This window comes from Rosa chinensis, chromosome 5 (assembly GCF_002994745.2).
Source record: "Rosa chinensis cultivar Old Blush chromosome 5, RchiOBHm-V2, whole genome shotgun sequence".
NCBI lineage: Eukaryota > Viridiplantae > Streptophyta > Magnoliopsida > Rosales > Rosaceae > Rosa > Rosa chinensis.
The window spans coordinates 24,487,179-24,504,107 of NC_037092.1; the positions used below are offsets into that span (position 1 = coordinate 24,487,179).

At 38.6% G+C, this 16,929-nt stretch overlaps 1 protein-coding gene across 1 annotated transcript; it reads right to left on the minus strand.

Annotated features, from left to right (window-relative positions):
* Positions 1-8,612: 8,612 nt before the first annotated feature.
* On the minus strand, positions 8,613-9,674 carry LOC112203501 (probable inactive poly [ADP-ribose] polymerase SRO2). Its single transcript, XM_024344467.1, has one exon. The coding sequence runs from the start codon at positions 9,672-9,674 to the stop codon at positions 8,613-8,615; it is 1,062 nt and encodes a 353-aa protein (XP_024200235.1).
* Positions 9,675-16,929: the final 7,255 nt, after the last annotated feature.

Consider the following 16,929-nt stretch of genomic DNA (forward strand, 5'->3'; position numbering starts at 1 on the left):
TCTTAAGACCTTGAAGAGTAGACTTAAGCTGCAAAATGTTCTGCCTATTTAGGGCAGCAAACTTGAGACGAAGATTGGACCACATCTCATAAGCAGATCGACTACCCACAACACAAGACATAGAAATTGGACTCAAAGTTTGGCCTAGCATATTAACGATGCTCTGATCCTGTGTTTTCCACGCAACATACTCATTGGTCACAGACTTAGTACCATAAGATGCAATAGCATACTGTGGTGGACATGGTGCGGATCCATCAACGAAACCAAAGAGGTTCTGACCTCTCAAGAACGATTCAAGATGAAAAAGCCATGTAGGATAATTCGATTCATCTAACAAAATGTTAGGGAGAAACACAGTGGTTTGAGTAATAGCCATAGGGAAATAATGTGTGATATCAACTAGCAAATCACAGAGAGTAGATGAAATGCCCAAAAACTGGGGTTCCAAGCTCACAAAAGTAGCAATAACTAGATCTGAATAGTATTGATGATATAAACTGAAAGAAGAACTAGAATCACAGCTTCAATTATGAAGAACAGGCTCTAATCCCAAAGATCTAGGGTTTCAACTTTGAACAAGTAACAATAACCAGATCTGAACCACTATGATAAGAAAAAGCAGAAGTCTAACCAAAACCAAAGCTTCGATGATGAAGAACAACCACTAAATCAACAATCGAACGCGGAGATTGAAACGAAACCAGTAGGAAGAACAAACTTAATTAGCTGAAATTGACGAAGGAAGAAACACCGGAACGACGATTGGACGCCGGAACTACGATCGGAAAAGCGACGAGGCTCCACAGTGATCGGCCATGGCTCTTGATACCATGAAAGCTTCAAGATAAGCTTGAGAGAAAACCAGAGAAAAGAGAATAAATGGAAACTAGGCTTGTATATTATGAAGTTAGTAGTTACAGAGAGGTTAGGTTTTGTATTTATAGTAAGCTAGCTGACCAACTTAATTAGCACGCTTACCATGCTAATTGACAAATCTATCTAACTAATCCATGTAACCATCATATATATGGCACGTGTCAGAATAACACACGTGAGGGAAAATACACTTGAAGAGCGTGAAGTAACAGAATTGATAAACCGGTATATATGTTAACAGTCATGATCTAAGATCATGATATGTATGAATCAAACCAATTAAGGAAATCAAATATGGAACGATAAACTTATGGAACCATGTGTGCGGCGGTTTAATTATGAAGTTTTGATGGAAAAAAAATGGATGCAAGCCGTCATGAAAGAATTGAAAGGTGCACACCGATATGAAAATATATTCAATTAGGAATCGATGCAAATGGTATGTGCAATAGAAATTATGCTATCATGTCAAGAACAAGATTGGGAGATCAACTTCCACATCGCACAATGATAGAAAATATTATAGAATCTTTTGAATCTTCAATTGTGCATATCATCGTGGGTTTCGAATAATCAAAACGAAAGAAAATTTAAACTCATAGATCAAAGTTAAGGTCAAGCAATAACATTACACCAAAAACTCTTAGATCATCGTGGAGTTTGTAAAAAAAAATATCTTATAAAGCAATCGTGCTGATAACGTGTTATAAAGTAGGGAGAATAAGAAGAGAGAATAGTTGGGAGGAAGAAAAATTGTGCTCATTCAATCTCATTAGCCTCCTTTATATAGAGGTAGGGTTTACATCAAAGAACATAATTAATGAGTATTTACATGGACATCCACATAGATAATAATATTTACAACAAAATGTAAAATTTCTTTACAACTCCAAACTATAAATATATATATATATATATATATATATATATTATCATCTTATGTGTTCGTTAAGACTACTGAAACTTAATGAGATGTATGGTACTCCACCGAATAGTTCCTTAGAGTTGGGTGAAGATTTACCAAATGAATTTACAATGATAGAATCATCTAAAGCCTTTTGCAATACCCACTGAATAATACATTTTTGTTTAGTAGATTTCTACTGAACAGTGTCATAATATTTGATAAAGTATTATAAACAAAGTGCCAAGTTAAGATTTCAGAATCACAAACAATGAAATTTAATGGTTAGTGCTAAATTAAGATGTTAGGTTTAAAAATAAATGATGAGATTGATAATGATTTTTTTTTTTTGAGAGAAATAGTCAACCATTTTATTAATAAAAATAAGAACGATTACAACTTATAGATGTAGAAACTACATCAAAATAAAGGATAACAAAAGCAATACTGGATGCCACAAGGCATCGGAAATAAAACCTAACAAGGATATTAAGGGATGCAATAAAGCATTTGATGAAGCACCAGGAAGACCCCAGGCTCTGTAAAACAGTACCAATAGTATGGTCAACCATACTTCCACGTAAAGAAATACGTTGAACAGAGGGTAACCTTCTATCAAGGTAACTGGCAGTAATGTGACCGTCCTTGCCTACTCCACGTAAAATAATACGTCGAATAGAGAGCAATCTTCTACCTAAGTAGCTGATAATCCAAATCCAAAATGTAGTTGAAGATGGAGTCCATGAAAAGTCCCCTGAATCCCAGATGCGAATCCAAATAGAAAATAAAGCCCTAGCAAAAACCTATCTTGAGCAGTCCAAACAAAAAATGGCCCAGGTCCACAATTGGGCACCCAAAAACTATCTGGGCACCCAGCCGTCCCATGACCTTGACCCCAGCCAGAGCTCTGCCTTCCCTCACCGGAAATAACAATCCCGGTTCCGTCCACTCCACTCCAAATGCCACCACCCACGCCACCAGTCATATAGCCCCATCCGAGATCAAACCAACCTCGGAGCCCCACGTCGGCACCTGACTACATCACTACCGTCCCAAACCTGCGCTGGACTGTCGCATCGCCATCACCTACGGACTGCTGTGCCACCGTCGCTCGAATCTCCTGCCGCGAATTCCCACATATCATATCTGGGAAGTAGAAACCAAGACCTACAGACTGCTGCCCTGCCATCGATCGAAGCTCCTGCCGCGAACTCCCACAGATCCGATCTAGGAAGTAGAAACCAAGAGGAAAGCTCGACCCCCACCACCGCTCCAACAACTGCATCAACTTCAGTCACGCCCGAATTGGACGAAGTCGCCCTACTCTCGGTGCCATTCCGATCCAGGACGATAGTGCAACATCTTCTTCTCCGATCCCCATTGGACAGAGAAGCCACGATCAGAAAGAATCGAAACAACCGGGGTTGCCACAGGCCACGGTGCTAACCACGACTTGATACAAGGCACGAGATGAGTCATGCGCGATAGATTCAACACCGAAAACGGTGCCAGAATAGTACTCCATCGATGATGAAGAAAAGTACAGAGAGGCCAGAGGCGGCGCTCTCCCAACCCTAGCAGAGCAAGCCCACTGGGAATTTTCATATTTTCTGATAATGAAAAACTTGATATGAGTGTAAATGTTTCATAGAATGTAATAAGTAAGATATAAAGTAGTTATTAATAAAATATTTTCCATAATTGTAATTTTATAGTACGTTGTATTGATCTTTAAATAAATGAAGCAAATGTAAGGTGAACATAGTATTTGATAGGGTGGGAATAGTAGCATCTTTTTATTTTTCATTTTTTTATTTTTTATGTGAGAATGTGGAGTATTGTTGAAATTAGGAATAAACATTTGGAAACAGTGTTTATAGTACCTGGATCATATTACATGATATCATCTTAGTTATTAGTAGACCTATAAATGGACCGGACTTCGAGCGGATCAATCTTAATATGAATTCGTCAAGTAATAAGAAATGTCAAGCCGACCGATTCAATAATTAGGAGGATCGTTGATAGGTGAATCCAAATCTGTATTTGGCGAATTAACGAATACTATATCCGCTAATACGATCCGTTTATAATAATGAATATTTTAAATTTTGAGTAGTATTATTATGTTTTTATCATGATACTTCATATTTATAAAATAGTAATAAAGTGCATTGCCAAAAGTTAAATTTCATAACCAAAATATTTTTAGAATGATAAACTTAGATAATCAAAATATTAAATTTTCAAAGCAATATTTCATTGAAATTTTTGGGTAAGAGAACAAAAAGAACATAGACATCAATAAGCTTCAAGTTCATATTCCGAATATGTTATTATCCAATCAAGAAAAAGAAAGTATAATTAAGACATGCTTGCCAAAACTTAGTTTTCTCTGAAAACCTAGGGTAGAGGTCGGCGGTGTAAGACCTCATTGAACTAGACATCAGCATTTTCACTTAAGCTAACATTGTGAGGAGTCTTAGAGTTCAGTTTGTAACATTAGAGTATTAAATAAAACTTGTAATCAAAAATAGTTTTATTAATGCAATCTGTTTTGAATTTGAATTCAAATAGTATGGTTATTTAGAATAATCTATCAGATAAAGACAAGGAAGTTATAAGACCGTTCCTTGATGGAAGGAACTGCCTTAACTACTTTTCTGATATAAAGTGGATCGGATCCGCCTTCATTGATCCCTGCTAGAGCACCTACCTCAATCAAATTATCCCATTAACTATATGAGATCAAGGGTGAATCTAGGAGAAGAACATAGATTGAGGCAATCGATTTTGTCAGTTTCATACACCCCTTTTAATCTGGTTTCAGACTCAATCACATTATTTCACTGCAATATATATATATATATATATATATATATATATATCAAGCAATATGAATTGAAATCAAAGATAAAGGGATTGTAGAGATACTAACTAGATCCATTTATATGTATATGTGTGTGTGTGTGTGTGTGTGTGTATCACAGCAAGCAATATGAATTGAAATCAAAGATAAAGGGATTGTAGAGATACTAACTAGATCCATTTATATATATATATATATATATATGTATATATATATATATGTATATATATATATATGTATATATATATATATGTGTGTGTGTGTGTGTGTGTACTCGCTGTGTTATAAGATTGCAACGTCATATGCATCCTAACTTAGGATCAAAATAACATATCAATCCTATATTTGTCATAGTTAATCTTCTGTTCATGTAAAACTACATATATTATGATAGATAAACTATTGCAATCCTAAATTAGGATGCGACTACTACAACACTCCTAATATGTAAATTACAGTATATGTGTTTACATGTGCTTATTCTGAGATAGTTTATAGTACTCATTTTGTGTAAACTCTAACAGGCGGCTAGGGTTTCGTCGATTTGAGGTAAACGACATAAAAGAATGAAGGTTCTTGCAGATCGGAGGTGTGATGGCAGAGGCTATGGAGGATCGACAGGCGGCAGCACTTGTGTTGACAGATGAAGCGGTGGTTAAGTACTTTAGGGAAGCTGGAGCAGCGGCTGTTGATGTGTCGGGTTATTATTTGGTTGACCGCATGATGGCGTCTGGGGCGGAGGATGATGCTGGATTGCCCAAGGCGATGGAGGCGGTGTGGGACTTGCGTGATCGTCTTTCGATCACTAAGGTTGATGATGACAGGTTCCAAGTCCGTTTTGCAGTGAAGGAGGAAGGACAGAGAGTCCTACACGGCGGCCCGTGGCACTTCAAGAGCCGAATGCTTAAGTTGGAGGAGTATGAAAGGCTTGGTGCGCTACAGATGGTTCCATTGAATTCCTTGAGGTGTGGGTTACTGTGTAGTGTCTGCCACCATGTCTGAGGACTGAAGAATCATTGATGCTGATTGGATCGTCAATGGGACGATTTTTGCAGGCAAACAAGTTTGCTGTGCAACGGGGATCACCAGAACAATTTTTCCAAGTCCTCCTAAACGTCCGCCGGTGGCTGTGGGTGCAGCGGACCTTTAGCTTTACAGAAATGGCCAAGGCGGAGGTGGAATTGCACTATGAAAAGGTGAAATGGTGGTGCAAGAAGTGTGGACTTTTCGATCATGGTGGTCATATGTGTGATCAGTTTCTGCTTAAGAAATCTGGTGTTGGGGTGATGGCAAGAATCCCGGGGATGGTGATGGAGGGTCCAGTAGCTCAGGGGGAGGTCAGGAAGGAGCTGGGGAAGGTGGTTCTGCCAGAGACCCCTAGAGGTAGTTCTGGTGCTGCTGCGACACTAACACCACCAGTGATAGGGCTGACATCAGCTGACGGTATGAAAAACTTAATTGATATTGTTGGCCCAGTCTTTGGAGATGTTGAAGGGTATACCAAGCTGGAATGCTCCTTCTCCCATTTAATTTGGAGTTCCACTGGATCTGCTGGTGGCACCTATGGCTATACAAGTGGCACAGGTCAGTGGGGCCAAGCGTTCACCATCTGTTGTGCAAGCTCGTCTAGGTAAGCAGGCAAAACTGCTTAATGATTCTTCTGCCTTAATGTGCTTGGATGTCAAGAGGGGTTTGGGTTGCCTAATGATAATGGGATAGTGAAAATATCCCCTTTGAAGACTAAGAGGGGTATGCCTAAAGGGTCCCAGAATAAGTTGGGACCAAAAGTTCGCAGTAAGAGAGTGTCCCGGAAGATGATCACCATTAATGCTAAGCCTACTGATGAACATGTGGAGAATGAGTTGCCTGTGATGGAAGAAGAAACTCCTTTGAGAGATGAGGTGGAGTCTGAGGAGGTAAGTGTGAGTCCTCTCCTATTGGAGATGGCTCCGGTTCTGGCTCAAGAATGAGTTTTGTCGCCAAAAATATCCAAGATGTCTTGGCCTTTTGATTCTCTAGGATGTTCTAGGATAGATTTTGGCAGGGCTTCATGATCTTTAAAAATGTTGAATTAGTTAGGTAATGACTCTTTTGACAGCCTCACAGAGGTTGGTCATTATGTGTAGTTTCACTGATCAATGCAATGAGTTGATAATTCTCTCAAAAAAAAAAAAATCATATTCCCATACCATTCTGATATTCACATTACCGTTAATTATCTCATATCTCCAATATTGAAAGCTTAATTAAGAAGACTAGCTATGTCATTTAGGTTTTTGTAAAAGTTTTGTTATAATACATGTAAATTTATTATTTTATATTTAAAACTAATAAGTATTCTTAATATTTTATATTAAATTTTAGAATAATATTTACTGGTACAAATATAATATTTAATTACTATAAAGTCCGACTGGATCATTAACGGATCAGATCAACTTAAATCCATCTTTGATCCGTTAATAAACAGATTAAAGGATCCGGACCATTAACGGATTAACAAATTAAATTCTCAATCCAAACTTGTTCAATAACGGATCAAAAGCCAATCCATTTACAAGTCTAGTTATTAGTGAGATTTTTTAATTAGTAATTTATAATACTAAATAGTACTAGTACAAAAATGTCTCTTTATTTTGGAAGTAAAAAAGAAAAATTAAAAAATTAAAATTACAATTTACTACTAGATACTAATACAACATTGTTTCTTTATTTTGAAGGTAAAAAAGAAAAATGAAAAAGTTAAAATTACAGTTCATGTTCCAACTCAGTGTACTCACTAACTTTATATAAAAAAGACATTCTCGAGGATCGCGATCTCTACTTAAAATGGTGTATAGCACACAATTTTTTATTAAAAATTTGTATTTTCTTATTTCCTCACTAAACTAATTTTTATCCTCAAATAATGATTTGAAAAACTACTCGAATTGATGGAACTCAGAAGTTTTGATAAATTTTTTTTTTTCAATTTTCAAATAAAAAAAAAGATAAAAAATTAATTTGATATTTGGATGTTTTGAAATATTTCCTACAGCGAATATGCTCCACAATACGTACATGCGCATGCATAATTCATTTCCTAATTTGCTTGCCATAGATCGCAACACTGAAGGTTGTCATCGATAAGGTTGGTACTAATCTGCGAGTACGACTAAGACTATCAACGAAGAACGATTGAACTGCTTCGAGGAGATCTCAATTGAACGAAGAGAAGTTGATGCAGGTGGCATTCTAATCATGCAATTAGGAATACTGGTTTTGTTTTTGGCAAGAACTTTACATATATAGAACAAAGAAACAGAAGCAACGAGAAAACCCCTGCAACCTAGGTACCTTACCAAAAAGGATTAGGGAGGGTACTTATTTGCTTCTCTATCCTCCCCAGCAATTAAACTGGCTTACTTTAAGTGAAACTACAGAAATAAGCATACCTTAAATATTCAATATGATTAAACCCCATCTAATTCATAATATGCGTAGTAACTACCTCATAGAGAAACCTTCTAGAAGGGGTTAAACAAGTTGTGGCAACCAATAATTAATCAGCATGCATGAATAAAGTCTGAAAGGAAATCCATATTCAGTGAAAGAACTTCTCCTTGCAAAAATATAGCCAACCGAATGATCAAGCAGCAGAATCAATAAAAGGGCACATATAAAAGCAATAACACCGTCAACAGAAATATCCCAACAACGCATGCAATAGTCTAGCTAGCACATTTCCGATATGCTAATAACAATGCTAGCTGCCATGATGGAAAGATTACAATCCCTCTAGAACCACAAATAAGAAGTTAAATTCCTATGCAAGCAAGTGTAAATCCAGAGGCAATCAAGGAAAATGACAGTCACCACGCCATGAGCTAGTGGAATTTCTAAATGACTAGTGCAAATGGAGTAGTACATACACTCGGTCAATTAATCGTCGCGTTACAATGCTTCATTTGTTCGTTTGATTCAGTTGTTCACCGAAGCTGATGCCTTGGCCGCTGCAACCAACGCCTCCTCACCAACCATGAGTCTCAGTTGTCGAATCAGCTCATGTCGGCCCATGTTGTTTCCCTTATACTTCCAAAACAACTCGACAGCAATGGTCATTTGTAGAGGAGTGACAAAACTTGCGAGCCGGTCCAACACAGCAAACAAATTAATGGGTAGTTCTTGTGGTCTAGGCCCCCTTGAAGAAGCACCAACAAAACCACCACTCGCCTGAGTAGCATATGTTGCATAATCCCATAAGCAAGAAGGAGCCCTAAAGCTTATAACAAAATCAGCACAAATGCGAGAGTTGGCTGAACCGGCAGGCACATAAAGCGTCCTAGCATCGGTAAAACTGTCACAACCGGTATCGAAATCGGGACCAACATGGTTCGAGCCATCAGGGACGAATTGCACCCTCCCCATTATGACGCGGCACACCAGTACGTGCCTTAGCTCAGCTTCATCAACTTCACAGAACAATGCAGCATCCAAAGAATGCGCAGCAGGAACCAATTGAACACAACCATGGGCGCCACCATTAGCATTGGCAGCACTAAACCCATGAACCAAAATCTGAGCAATCTCGTCCCTAGAGCCGCCGTACAGCGCAGTCTTGAGATGGGCATTTTGGACAATTCCACCATATTTATGAACCGTCTCCGCCAAGAAACCCCGAAAAGCCTGGAACCGGGCCCGATGGGTCAGATTAGAAGCCGGATACTTGTGCACGGCCACCACTGTGGTTTCTCCGGCGGCCAAGGCCATACCGGAAAGGAAGTTCCTCTTGACTATTATTAGATCCGCACTGGCTCCCCTTACTCTCAACATCGTTCCGTCCTGGGTGAAAACCCTAAACGGGTCTGGATCAGAGGAACCGGATCCGGAAGGACCCGACCCGGATTCGTTAGCGTTCTTGTCAGCCTTGGGATCAGCTTCGGCGGCACCGGCACCGGAAACGGAATCTTGATGCTTCTCGACCTCCGTTATATCCACATTGGAACCGGAAGCTTCATTTTCAACAATCTGGGTCTGGTCCATAATGTGATTCACAGAAGCGAGAGAGGGAGAGAAAGTGACAGAGAGAGAGAGGAGAAGAAGAAGTAGCTAGAAAAAATGTAATGGTCAAGAATCGAATGCAAAGAAGATAGAGAGAGGAATCGAAGTCTGAAAATCTGTTAGAGAAAGCAATGCAAAGAGGAAGAACTGTTCTTGCTGGCTAAACATTCTCTTTCTTGCTGGACTAGAATCGATTTCAAAGAAGAGAGAGAGAGAGAGAGAGGAAGAAGTGTTCTTGCTGGGTACACCGTACACATTCTCTTTTCCTCAAGAAATGGATTTGATCTTCAAAATGTTATGAGATGAGACCTAGGTGATCGAGTTTTAAGACTCGGACGCAGCAACTAAAATTGTTACGGGTATTATAGGAATTCCCACCAAATAGCGCTTAACAAGCTTTTTCTTGCACAATTTTCAACTTATCCACGTATGAACATGAACCGACGTCGTTTAGGGATTTGGATCGAGAAATTGGACTTGAAGACTGTACGTTGGGGATGTAAGGTTTAAGGGGGTAAACGCGTGGTTTGTGGAGGGCTTTAGATGAGATTATGGAATTGTTCATCTAGTAAGTTGATTCATTACTCAGTTGCGCTCGACTGTTATCCGTGAAAATCAAATGGTGAAAAATAGTATCGCAGTTTGCTTTCTTATTTTACTACATCGAAGGAAAACAACATTGCACAAGGTTGTGGTTTGAATCAAAGTTATGAGGGGAAGAAGATGACCCCTTTCCTTTCTACTTAAAAAAAATTCAGACGATAAAGACTAGGCCTGGGCATTTTAGCCCGAAAATCAGGACCTTCAGGTCCGGCCGGGCTTTGAGGAAAAAAATACAGAAAAAATAAAGCCCCAACCATTTGCATTTGAACGGGCCGGTCCCGGGCCCTAATATTCATAAACCCCAAAGCTCGAACAAATATAACCCCACGTCCCCCTTAAGTATACTGCCTTGAGCCCTTGACTAAGACTTCAGTCAACATTCAAACTCATCACAACCTTCTTCTGCAAATGACTCTGACCCTTTCCCAACATTCAAACTCGCAGCCTTCTTCTGCAAATTGACCCGACCCATTTGAAAAGCCAGCCTCCAGCCATTCTTCAGTTCTTCTTTAGCTCAAACCACACAAACAAATCAACCAAATCTCAAATCTTAGACCCTGACCCAATTTACCTCCTATCACAGCGAATCACACGAACCCAGAACCGGAGAGAGAGCTCGGAGCCAGACCAGAATCGAAAAGGCAGAGAGGGCTTTGTGGGACCTAGAGGTTTTGGTTATTCGTCAGGTGAGAGAGCTTGGAGCCGGAGCAGAATCGAGAGGGCGGTGAGGGCTTTGTGGTTATCCATCAGGGTTTCAAAAACCCAAGCCTTCTTCGATCACTTTGGGTATTTGGCAATGGAACTTGAAGCATTGTTATCTATGCTTGCTTGCTTTCTTTGGGTGCAATTTCCGGTTTATTACAGTGCTTGTTGTCCTCTCACTTTTTTTTTTTTGGCAAATTCTTGGGATCAAATAAAACATTGTTGGGCCATTGCAGGAACCACATTGCTTTACTTTGCTTTAAACATTGCTTGTTGTGCTTGCTTGCTGTTTATAAATGTGATCTGTGCAGCCTTTGATTCTTTGCATCAGCTTGTGGCCATATCAAATATGGATTATTCTCTTTAGTTCTTCATTTCAACTATGGATTTGAACACGTACATGCTATGGTTTGATAACACTTGATGCATGAGTTTTTACTCCTCTTAAGAAACCTTATCGTCTTACTTTCAATTCATGTAAACAATGTTCAAATTCGAAGCCTAGCCTGCAGCGTTGTATTGTTCTTATAACTTCAAGTAACCTGTGACTGCCATATATAAGCATAGCCACTGACTTTGGATTGGATTGGACTATCAATGTGGTCGATGGGACAAAACCAGTGGTATTAGCTTGCTAGTTTCTCTGTTGTATTGAAGTTTGGATGTTATTCTCTTCATTTTGTAGCTTAATTTGTGATTTGTATGATTTTATATTCTTCTTCTAAACCTAGAAAATCATAAACATGATGAAACTGTGGAGAAAATCTGAAAATGAAGGTAAGCAAAATTGGACTTCTGGGCTCGAAAACCCAAACTAAAGACAGTAATTAAAAGATTATTTTAATTTAACTGAATTAATGTTATTTACATCTTTTATTCTATAAAAAGTATACTAAAAGGGGAGTAACCCAAGTATTACGAATAATAGAAGTCAAAAAAGAGAACCCTAGACTAGGGCTTCATGCAAAACATCAGCGGTGTCCGATCATGTCCGGCGCTGGTTTAGGCCAGGTGAGATTTGTCTGGGTTTTTGTTCTCAGTGTGTGGAGCACAGTTGCGGCAACAACATTTATTTTGATTTGGGCTTTTGAAGGCGTGATAGAGCTAGCAGGTAGCAAATAGGCAGAAGCACTCGACTTTTGGTGTTTTCGGTAGTCTTGATCTTACCAGTGATCGACATTTACTGCAGCCAGTTTGGAAGTCAATGGGGTCTATCTAAATGAAGGCAATTGGTCGCTGAGATAGGCTGGGTATGAGATTAGATGAGGGATGGATTTGATGAACTAGGTATGGGATTTAGGGTTCATCGGGTTTAGGCTGAGAAAGGGGTGCATATTGAAGGAAGGTGGGATCTTTATTTATTTTTTTGTGATGTTTGATTCTGAAATGAGGCTTGGGGCTTAGGATAGGATTGAGAAATTAGATTTTCGATGAAGACATGAAGGGGATTGAAGGCTGGGTTCGACGAAGGATATTGAAATCTGAAAATTTAGGAATTAGGGTTCTAACTTCTAAGGTTTTTCGAAACTAGAGTAGAAGGGATTGAGGGAAAAAGTGGGAAAAAATGAAAGGTATGGGGATAAAACTGAAAGAGCATATAGGTATAAAATTGAATGGGCTTTTCGGGCTTTGAGGTTTATGGATTCTAGGGCCCGGAACCGGCCCATTAAAACTCAAATGGTCTGGGCCTTATTTTTTTTGTGTTTCTTTTTCCTCAAAGCCCTGCCCGGACCCAACTGTCCGGATCAGTCCAATCCGAGCTTTCGGGCTAAAATGCTCAGGCCTAGTTAAAGGCCTAGCATGGAACTCTCATGTTTAGCATTTGAGTTCCAACTCCCCCCAGTTTGTGGCTAGCATGTTTGAGGGATTTTCTGGTTTGTGTACTTGCGGCAGGAGATTAGTCTGGTTTTGTTGGGATACCATCATGCACCTCAATCTAAAGATTATTTTCATAGAAAGTTAATTAAGAAACCAACAATTCATCATAGAGAGCTTCTATTTATATCTCCAAAATTGGCATTTGGACCTCTTTCTTTTTTCAAGTGATAATTGACTTTGTCAACTCATATCAAATTACCAATAAAGACACAAAAGAGAAAGAAAAAATAATTAAAAAAGTTTTTTCCCTTTTAGAGGTATGAAATCAACAAATGGCCATCCTTATGCCATTTTTTACCTTTTGTTTTTGTTATGGTCTTCATCCTTACCAAGCAGCGGAGAAATCAACAGACCAGTTTCTTACCTTGCAATTCCTCATGTCAATTTCGGATATGCAATATTCTCTAACCAAAACACCAACAGACCACTTTCTCTTAAAATCATACGCATCCATTGGAGCGTACTGTTCGGGCAAATATATGAAACGAGAGAATCTTAGGAAGTTGAAGAAATGAACTGCTCTTGGTCTCTAAAGATGCATATGCCTACAAAATACAACAATAAGCAAGGGAGGAGGAAGGGGGAGAGAGCTATCAATTGAATTATTATTATTATTATTATTTTTCAGCTTAGTTATATCAAGAGTAAAATAATATTGTGAAATGTTAAAAAATTGATGGAGGTCAAACTACTGATTTTGGAGGTATGTGAATAGAACACTCTAAAAGAAAGTTTTTATTGATATTATTGGATGATGGATATTATGGGAAAATTAAGGAGGTATCTACGTAAGTAAGTTTGAGGTCTATTAAGTGGGGAGGTCTAAATACTAATTCTGGAGGTATGAATAGAAGCTCTCTTCATCATAATAATCTTTTGTTGTAAAAAACATAGCTCGATACAAATGAGTAACTACACAATTTTCGATTTAACTTATTTTTTGCTGACATAATCTTCAATTGGTAATGGTGAATTAAGAACCTAATAATACACAATCACCTTCAATAAGTTGTATCCTAGTATCAAACTCAATAATCCAGTTATCCAGATCAGCTGAAGCTGACTTCAGTTACAGTTACTTGGTGAAAAGTGCCACTTCCATATAAACCAATAAAACTAGGTCTCACAAAAATTCTAAATTCTTCCAATTAACAACCATGGTTAGAAGTAGAAGAAACAAAATTGAAGGGTTATTTGATGAACAAGGGAAATTATGCTCGGATGCTGAGACTATGAGAAACATTGCTGCAAAATACTTTGAAGACCTATTTGCTTATCATAGAAGTGATGACTCCAGATTTGTTATTCCTTATTTATTCCCTCAGCTTTCTAGAAGTGAGACCAGCAGGATGCAGACAGATGTTACTAATGTTGAAGTTAAAACTGCCATGTTTGGTATTGGAAGCCTCAAGGCACCGGAGCTGATGGTTACCCTTCAATTTTTCACCAAAAACACTGGGGTCTCTGTGCAAATGAAGTGTGTAGTTTTATTCAGTCGATCTTCTCATCAGGTATGATTCCTCAAGGTCTAAACCATACATTTATTACTCTTGTTCCCAAAGTTGCTAGTCCTCGAGATATGGCTTTATTTAGACCCATAAGTCTGTGTAATACATTATATAAAGTTGTCTCAAAAATTTTGGTGTCCAGAATATGACCCATGCTAAAAAAGCTCATCAGTCCTAACCAGGTTAGTTTCGTGCCTGGAAGGCATATTGCTGACAATATTGTAATAGCTCAAGAAGTGCTGCATAAATTCAAGAACTCGAAAGGTAGGAAGGGCTTCTTTGCATGGAAAATTGACTTATCCAAGGCCTATGATAGATTGAACTGGAATTTTATTGAGCATGTTTTATATGAGGCTAACTTTCCAGATAGTATGGTGAAAATCATTATGGAATTTGTTACATCCACAAGCTTCCAAGTTTGCGTAAATGAAGAACTGTCGACTACCTTTAGAGCAGGAAGAGGTCTACGACAAGGTGATCCGTTATACCCTTATTTGTTTGTCCTTTGTATGGAAAAGCTTTCACACCTAATTAATTCTGCCATTGAAGTTGGGGAATGGAAACCTGTTAGAGCCTCTAGTTCTGGACCCCATATATCACATCTCTTCTTTGCAGATGGTCTAATTCTCTTTGCTGAAGCTAATACTCATCAAGCAAGTATTCCGAAACAGTGCTTAGAAGTATTATGCGTTCTATCTGGACAAACAATTAATTTTGACAAGTCCCTGATTTTTTGTTCTCCTAATGTTGGCAATGATTTGGCTGGCGATATCAGTAGACTTTGTGGTTCAGTCTTAACAAAGAATATGGGGAAGTATTTAGGCATGCCCCTGATACATTCAAGAATTACTACACACACTTATGCTAGCATTGTTGATAAAGTGCAGGGAAGGCTAGCTGGGTGGAAATGTAATACTCTGAGCATTGTGGGAAGACTTACGCTGATTTAATATGTCACCTCATCCATAGCTATCTATGCCATGCAAACTGCCAAGTTGAAATCGTGATTTTTTATGGGGTGATTGCAATGGAAAGAAAAAAGTGCATCTAATTCGATGGGATATGATCTGCAAACCCAAGGAGTTTGGTGGATTAGGCATTAAATCTACTACTCACATGAACCAAGCAATGTTAGCTAAGGCTATAGTTGGAGGCTTATTCAAGGTGAAAATGGTTTATGGAGTAGAGTATTGCAGAAAAAGTATTTGAAGCATGGAAACCTTTTGACAAATGGGTACAAGAAACCTCATCGATGTTCTAGCACATGGAGAAGCATACTTTTTGGAGCTGAACTTGTTAAAAAAGGAGTTAGATGGAGAATTGGTCATGGTAATTCTATTAAGTTTTGGACTGATCGTTGGTTGAAGAATGGTCCCCTGATTAACCTCGCTAGAACTACTGAGAACATTGATTTTAATATCTCTGTTAGGGATAGTTGGACCAATGGAGGATGGAATATTAACTTCCTGGAACAATTTTTTGAAGATATTATCAATAAAATTTTGAGTATGCCTGTGGGTTTTGCTGGTGGTGATGATAAGATTATCTGGAGTGGAACATCTAACGGCCATTTTTCAATAAAATCTGCTTACTTATCCCTCTTTGATGAGGAGAACGCTGACTTTTGTTGGAAGTTCTTGTGGAGATTGTGTATGCCCCCTAAGCTAAAAATTTTCTTCTGGTTGATTGTTCAGGGTAAGCTCCTCACTAATGCTGAAAGGATGAAAAGAAGGTTTACAAGAGATGAGTTCTGCCCTATTTGTCATGTCCATACTGAATCTCTACTTCATATGCTATGAGATTGTCCTAGAGTTACTAAAATTTGGCAGAAGCTTAACTGTTCTAATAGTATCAAGAGGGCTATGCAGCTTGATTGGGTAGACTGGTTAGCTGCCAATGGTCACTGCTCTATGAAGTGTTATGGGGGTATGAACTGGAATGTTCTCTTTACTTTTACATGTTGGCATATCTGGAAATGGAGGAACACAAATGTCTTTGAAGAAGGATTCCAGTTTCCTATTAATCCAACTAAAATAATCATTGAAAGTGCTACTGATTGGTTTCTTTCCCAAGAGAAGAAGAACGTAGTGAATGAACAAGCTTCTGTGGCTCTGAAATGGCTGAAACCTGCTAATGGATGGGTCAAACTGAATGTGGATGGTGCTAGATCCAATCTTCATGGAAATATTGGAGCTGGAGGGGTTATTAGAGATCAGTTTGGAAATTGGATAAATGGTTTTGAGGCTCATTTTGGGCATGGTGAAGTTTTGGAAGCTGAGACATGGGGTATGCTTCTTGGATTAAAACTGGCGGCTGATATTGGCATGGACAAAGTGGTTGTGGAATGTGATTCTAAAGTCTTGGTTAACTTGGCGAATAATGGGGTGGATGAGCTGCACCCTTTGAAGACTGTGATTGATTATTGTCTTCACCTTCAGGTTGGTTTTTCAGAGTGTATTATCAGCCATGTGTTTCGGGAAGTTAATACGGTTGCTGATGCACTATCAAGATGCAATTTATATGCTGAGATCGGTGCCATCTACTTT

What these genes read in the sequence shown, in the direction of transcription:
- LOC112203501 (XM_024344467.1), bottom strand. Translation starts at nt 9,674, where the DNA reads ATGGACCAGACCCAGATTGTTGAAAATGAAGCTTCCGGTTCCAATGTG.